At 36.9% G+C, this 7462-nt stretch overlaps 1 protein-coding gene across 1 annotated transcript in view; it reads right to left on the bottom strand.

The window, feature by feature from the left end:
• Nucleotides 1–446: 446 nt before the first annotated feature.
• Nucleotides 447–7462, bottom strand: part of LANCL3 (LanC like family member 3) — a 36177-nt gene continuing 29161 nt past the window's right edge. The window contains exon 5 of the mRNA XM_021553035.2: nt 447–6798. Within this exon, the coding sequence (XP_021408710.2) occupies nt 6639–6798 (160 nt within the window). The 3' untranslated portion in view covers nt 447–6638. The remainder of the gene's footprint in view (nt 6799–7462) is intronic.

Here is a 7462-nt window from a genome sequence, read left to right as displayed (position 1 = left end):
TTTTTTTTTTCTTTAACTACTGCACTGGAAATCTGGAGTCCCACTGCTCAGCTAAAGTTGAGCTAAGCTCATGATGATAAAGATGGAAACCTTGTTGTGGGCAAGCCAACGTGAACTTAATGCTTCATTGGGAATGGAGGGTCCTTCTCAAAAGGGAAGAGGCTATGGGAACTGAGATTTAAGCAGACTGACAGTAAATACCTACAGTGAGAAACTTTCATCTACAGGCCAAAAGCAACATGTCTTGTCTTGCGATAAACTACCATAAGGTGTTTTACCTAAGCACTGTGTGCAGCCTGGATGATTTATCTCATTCTAAAATGATTTATTTTACTTTTGATAACCACTTAAAAGCTTTTGGAGCACTGAGTCATGACTATTCTGGAAGAAGTGTTGCCAGCACTATGAAATATAACTACAGAAATAAATAAGCCAATGCAAAATCATACTGTTCAAGGTTGGACTTTTATTTAAGGCAAAATATAATCACAGCTTTAATATTCATACTATGGATATACACAGTTTGTTCTGCCACTATGAAGCTTAGTATTATCACTGCTTTTAAAAAGCTATAAAATCTATTTTCTATCATAATCTACAATACAAAACTAATACAATAAACACATTCTGAAAGATCACAGTGTTTAAAATATTAGAAAAGCAGGGGTCCTGCTTTCAAACAATAAGGTGCATCTCTAAAGAATCAAATCAGCCTTGATTCTACAGGTCTGTGCCACATCATGGCTGTGAATGGCCGTAACACTGAGAAACCAATCTAGGGTGTGGCACGTACTCAAGGAATGAACATCACACACCGGAATATACTGAATCATCAAGTGTCACCAACACAAACTAGACATTAAATAATGCCATTTAAGTTCCCTGTACTTTTTATTTGTATTGGTATTCACGTATGTTGCAGAGATAGCGAGATAAAATGTGTATAAATTGCTATCAAACAGGGCCCTGCATATTCAAACACCTGTGCTTTCCTCATACTATGCAAACAAGCCTTACTAATTCCATGGGACTGATGTGTAAAGGAAAGTTTGTAGGCCTGGGGTCTGGAATGACAGTTTTACCCCTGTTCCACACATGTGGAAGGAGCTACCTTACAGGTCTGGAATCAAGCAGAGGTTCACCACGGACATCAGCAGGTGGCCTATCAGGCTCTTAAAATGAGTGCAGGAGGCCAAATCAGTGGCAAAACCAGACCATTGTTAAAGGAAATCCTTCTCTCCTATGTGGTCATGGTCATGAAGACAGAAGCAGAAGTTGAATTTCTGGTCAGACAGCCTTCCTCTTCTGTATGATGTAAAAATGTAAATTGGATTAGAATCTGTTTTCTATTTTCTATAGGATATAATTGATTTAAGAACTTCTACACAGTGATACAATGCTGTTGCTGGATATCAGTACACTATAGAATCTCTTGTGTTCAAATATCATTATATCACTGGGAAAAATAAGTTTTTAATTAATTTTCTGCCACTCTAGTTGGTATTGCTGTACTTGACCTAAATGCCTCCATCTTTTCTTTGAGTCATGCCATGACAAAGTCAAGGGACTCCCTTTTAAGCATTAAAAAGAAATATCGCCTTATGTATTTTCAAGCAGATTGCTATTTATAAATTTTTTGAGAGCATGATGCAGAATTTCAATATACGAGGTGTAGGACCAACAGTGACAGTACAAATTAGTAAAGTTTAATAATTCAAAGGCAGATTGAAAAGTTGGTGCTATTGGCTTCTTGAACGTATTTTTTTAACTGCCTCATCATGGATAGTGCACATCACTTCTGTTCCATTAAAAGATAGGAGTAGGCAGTAAGTTCAGCTACAGGCAACTCCTTCACAGGCAAATATTTTTTAACATTTGATGACTTTGCTATAATGGCAATGGAGTGCTGTTCAAGGCAGCTGAAACCTGCACAGTGCTTACTGTACCACTACCTGTGCCATGAAACACTGTGCTATTCCTTTCGAAAATCCTATTCACATCCCTAAATTGCTGTGTTATTTTGTGGGCCCTGAGCATTTTTGGCTTATGGCTTTGAAGTATGTTGTTCCCCTTATAGTGGGATTTTTGGTCATTTTCTTATTTCTTTTCAATTTAGCTTTCTGCTGCTACTACTTAGTCTTAGACATATTTTTATAAACTGAAATGTCTTCTCAGAGCAGTCCAGGCTGTGCTGCCAGCCAGCAGTTGTTAGTTCTTCAGAGCAAGATTACTCTTTGAAAATCAATCGGGCAATTTTAGTCCTGAAATACTAATCTTCCTACAGATTAGAATATGAACTCATGCCAGTGAATATTCAAGGTATGTAGAAGATTACTGCACCTGAGATTTACTTGGCAGACCTCAGAGATCCAAAGAACAAGGATATATTCTCAAAATGCATGCATACACTAAAGTAGGTCACTGTTGGCATAAAACATGCAATATGTTGGCAGATGCTGTAACTGCATATGCAGAAAACTATATGAGTACAAAAACTTGATTGCTTATCAAGGCTTCCATTTGCACATATTGCCCCTCCACATTTCTGAATACAGCAGATACCTATGGTTCATTTTTTTCCACAGTATTAAAAAAACAATCAGTATTCTTGTCATATTCTTTCCATGTCATATATAATCAGTATTAGAACATCAAAGTGGCATTACTTAATTTGACAGAGTCTCAGTAAAGGTGATTTTACTTGCATTCCCTTATGTATATTTCCCAGAACTATTTAAAAGTGTATTTTGAAATGTTTAGCCATTTCACTTGGTTTTGATTGTCCTAAGAGAACTGAAACACTGAAGCATGGAGAAGTGACCATGCTTCCTGGAAAGTCTCTGTTTTATTTAATGAAGTAAAACACCAGTGATAGTGGTTGTGAAGGATGATAATTTTTCCTTAGCAGATGGGAAATGACACAGCCATAGAGAATAGACAATCTGGGAGCATAAAATAATGTAATGCAAGTTAGTAGAACACCCTGCTTAAGCAAAATCAATCAATCTTATTTTCAGGAACAAAAGACCTGGGCTGCTTCTTCAGCCTCCTCAAGTTATTCAAAGGTTGGGAAACAAAGGCAGGGAAATTGAAGGCAACAATCATTCAATCAAAGCAAATATTGAAAGTGGTGGCACAAAATAAACCTGTTATTATGATGAGAAGTTGTGAGTAGCAATTAAAAATAAAGATACATTTGTTAGAACTGTAGTGCTGATAAAACTTACGACATCTGGTTCTATGAATCCTGAAATCAATAAATATGGACACTACAGATCTAGCTTCCCTCAAAATTATTCCCTGACAGTAATCCATGGATGGCAAGCTAAAAGTCATGAACAGTACATAGCTCCTTAAACTGATGTGTAATCTACAGCTTTACTCACAAATAGCACCACACAAACACAGGTACATCACAAATAAGCACCAATACCCACATAATGCATCCTCTTTGCTTTAACAGCATAATCAGAAATACTATTATATCACTTAAATTCCTATTGCCTACACTTTAGAAACTAACCACAACCAAGAAACTAATGTGCAAACATGATGTAGTTACTGTGTTTTACACCCTGAAAGAGGCTTCTCGACTTTCCCACAACAGTCTTTTCTCACAGCACCAGGGCAGAATCTGTTCAGGAATACATTTTCCAGTCCATAAGGGCCCAATTCAGGAGCAGGAGGAGACAGCATTCCATGGAGAATTCTAACAAAGGTTGCAAGGTTAGTTTCTCAAAGCAGGAAGAAGGGTACACAGAGGACCTTACTTTTTGTTACACTGCAAAGTGCTGACAGCTCTTCTCAGGTTGCTGTTCTGTCAATGTCTTAAAAGCAACAAATAAAGATTGCAACAGCAAGTTTGTAACAGCATATATAGTACAGAGAAAAAATCAGATAAGACAATAAAGAAGGGAAAGATGAAAAAACCATGCTCATTTAATGAGTCGCATTTTCCAAAGAGCCCTGGGGTTTATTTGCACTGTGTTCAGAAGCTGTGGCTGCAGCACATCTAGAAGCCACCTTAACCCAGCCAGGTCAGGTAAGAAAAGCCACAAATCTCTGAGTGAGCTCAAACTGCCATGTCTGATGAAAGAGATGAACAAATATGTGCCAAGATTTTTACCACATGTATCCCATGAGACTGGATATTTGTGTGCTGCCCTTGCCAAAGTCAGTGCTGAACTCACATAACCTGCAGAAATGTTTGGGACCTAGATTTCAAAAACTGGCTGGTTCCATGTGTTTTCTCACTGTTGAGTAGACTAACTCTTACTCAAATAATTGTTTTGTCTCTCCAAAATATGTGGCTTCATATACAGAGAATGGTTGTAGGTACAGGAGATCTGGTTTTAGTGTGCTGTCGATCACAACACAGAAAAGATCAGTCTCCTCTGAATGTGAACTGGAAGAAATTCTACAAAGAGAGACACAAGAAAAATCACTAGAAAACTGACACTGAGCTTAATGTTTATTTCCTGGCAATTGTGAAGAATCACATTTAAAATAAGTGGATAGGACAAGTTTTACCTTCCTTAAACTTTTTTTAAGAAGGTTCCAGTTATGAAATATAGGAGCCAAATGAATTACAGGAACCAACTAGATAAAAATCCTAATGGATTTGGGATCTTCACTACTGACAGTCGACTTTGCTGTGTCCAATAGGAGCATTTCCACAGGGTTGGACAGAGCACATTCCCATATCCATTGACTTTTTGACTCAGCTTCGTGTGTACACCCTCCCTATGGAATTCATCCCTCTGTGTGCACACATCTCACTGCTCAGAGTAACCATATAAGTGGCATTAGTGGCTTTCTTAAAAGACCATTTAACCTTTTCACTTATGTGTTTTAATAGACACATAACAAATGTGTATTGAGTTTTAACATTTCCATTCACTAAAAGATACCTAAATTCTTGACAAACTGATGTAGAATGGCATTGTTTTATTCACCAGTGAAATATAGTTATTTCTATGATTAAATAATTAATTAGAGCCACACAGTGCAAGACAGAGTAACATAAATCCATATCTGCAGCTCATAATAATGTAAGCCATCTCATTAAATTAACAGTGGCAAGAGCAGGAAGGGATTATTACATTAAAATGTGGAAGGACTGCAAGACCCAGCTCCAACTTACAGCCTGATCAAAGCCCACTGAAATGAAATGGGAACTTTAATCCATTAGGCATTAAAAAAAAATAAATTGTAATCTCCTCCAGCTGAGAATGCAGGAAGAGGGACTGCATTGTTTGGCAGTGCATGTACAGCAGCTTTTTCTCTCTAACTTCAGTTTTTGACATATTGGTCTTCCTGATTTGTCTTTACAGATATTATTTCCGTATAAATAAAAATAAATAAATAGTAAATAGATTTTAAACACATATATTCATTTTCTATCTTTTAGTACAAATCTATGTTAGTGTTTTCTTTATCTTTCAAGTACCATGTAATCATAACTATAATACATAGAAAACAGCATATAATTGCATCTATACGTGCTAGTGCAACTAGTATTCAGCAATTCATTTATTTGTATCTAAATTATTTTCTAGATAAAAATCATTTGGGCATATACATTATTTTGCTAACTAGGAAAAAAAGCAAATTTGAGTTTTGTTATCAGGTTATTTCTGAGGATCATTATGCCACTCCATGATTGTATTCACTTTGCAGGGTTTGTAGCAAAAAATTCATCAAGGAAAATAGCTTTTCTATAATCTGAACTTAGAGTACTGTTCAGAAATGCTGCTATAAGTAATTAATTTTTAAAGGAATTTTTTGTATCACTGAGCAATACTTATCTAGCAATGCTGTACCATGAAGAAAGCATCTGCCTGCTGTATCTTTGCTACAGAATTTTTCCATCCAAGTCTTCTCCATAGCTCCACCCATCTTCCATGTGACTGGGAAAATACCGACAAGACTGACACAGTTACAGTGGATGAGAAAGGAGACCAGCTCCTTGCCACAGATGGAGCTCTAGAAGGGAGGTCCAATTCAATGCTCATTTACACACAAGACCCCACTTGCTGAAATGATCTGTGAAACTGCAGCCTGAACACACAGCTATCTACAGAACTGCCATTATATGAGGACCAAAGAGTTCAAAGATACAGATTTACCTACATGTTACTAAAACTAGCAGATGTGGTTTAGGTAAAAAAATCCCAGATTTTGCCTTTGTGCATTGTAGTGACATGTCTACAACATCCTCCCCAGTTAATGCATTGCTCCACAAATGGTTTTTGCAGAACTCTTTTTAAAACCTACTGGGTGCATCACTGTTTCTTCTTTTCATGTCCCTGCAATTCTGGCTTGCCCTTTTTTCATCAAATTAAAAGTTTGATAATGCCCACTTCTCTCTTATTTGAATAATTAGATAAATATCTACAACATCAGATTCAATCAGCTCCCCCATTTTTTTTCCCCACTGACCCACTTACTTTGACCACACACTTCCCCACCCCCCAAGCCCCAGTGTGTGTTGGTTTTGATCTGACTCCCAGCTACATTAAGGCTAGCATTAGTGGTACCCCAGCCCGTTTTGTACATAGCCTGTCTTGAAAAGTAAGTGGAACTGCAGGTGCCCTCTCCCACTACCTCCAGGATGTGGCCCTGGAGAACATCAGTCTTTAGACAAAGACACTGAAGAGAGGAAACTCAGCTTGGTTGGGTTGCAGCAAGTCAGTCAGGAAACACACAGTTCCTGAAAAACCTTCATACAGACTATATATGCTTTCTAGTGCCCGGGAACCAGACTTAAATTCTTCTGTAAATAAGAACTCTGCAAACCTAAGAGAGAAAAAAAATAGTTAATTATTACTTTATGTTCCTCTCTGTCTACTCATTTGGAAGCATCATTTTAATAACACTCAGTAATTAAAGAAAGTAGAATGATCAATATTTAATCTTTTCTGCAAATTCTAAACTATCCAATTTCTACACATTCTACACTATCCAATTTCCACAAGAAACTGTTCATTACATCCAGAAGAGACAAACCTTTGCAATCTGTGTGTGCATTACACTTGTTTAAGAGTTATAAACTTTTTCTGATTTCTGTAAGATGTATAATTAAACAAATACTTTTTGATAACTTTTAGGATGCAAGCAACAAATCACATCAGTGCAACAAATTCTGTTATACTAAAAATTTAAAAAACAGGCAAAGGGCTAAAAATCAGTCATCTTAATTACTATACCTTGCACCCAGATAAAATATAATTAACCCCACTAGCTAAGCTAAAAGTGGGAATGATAAATTAAAAAAATGTAAAATAACTGCATACCACATCCTATACTTACTTTCCACTTCTAGTAATATGGAATAGTGTTAAACGCTCTGAAAAAAATTGTAACAAATCACATTTTACTCTACTCCTGGACTTGGGTACACAGCTTGTCAGAGTTCTGCCACCACATCAGGATGAGACCTGGATGCATGTGACCCCTCCAC

Source organism: Lonchura striata, chromosome 2 (assembly GCF_046129695.1).
Source record: "Lonchura striata isolate bLonStr1 chromosome 2, bLonStr1.mat, whole genome shotgun sequence".
In the NCBI taxonomy this organism is placed as follows: Eukaryota; Metazoa; Chordata; class Aves; order Passeriformes; family Estrildidae; genus Lonchura; species Lonchura striata.
This window is presented reverse-complemented; position numbering and strand designations above follow the sequence as displayed.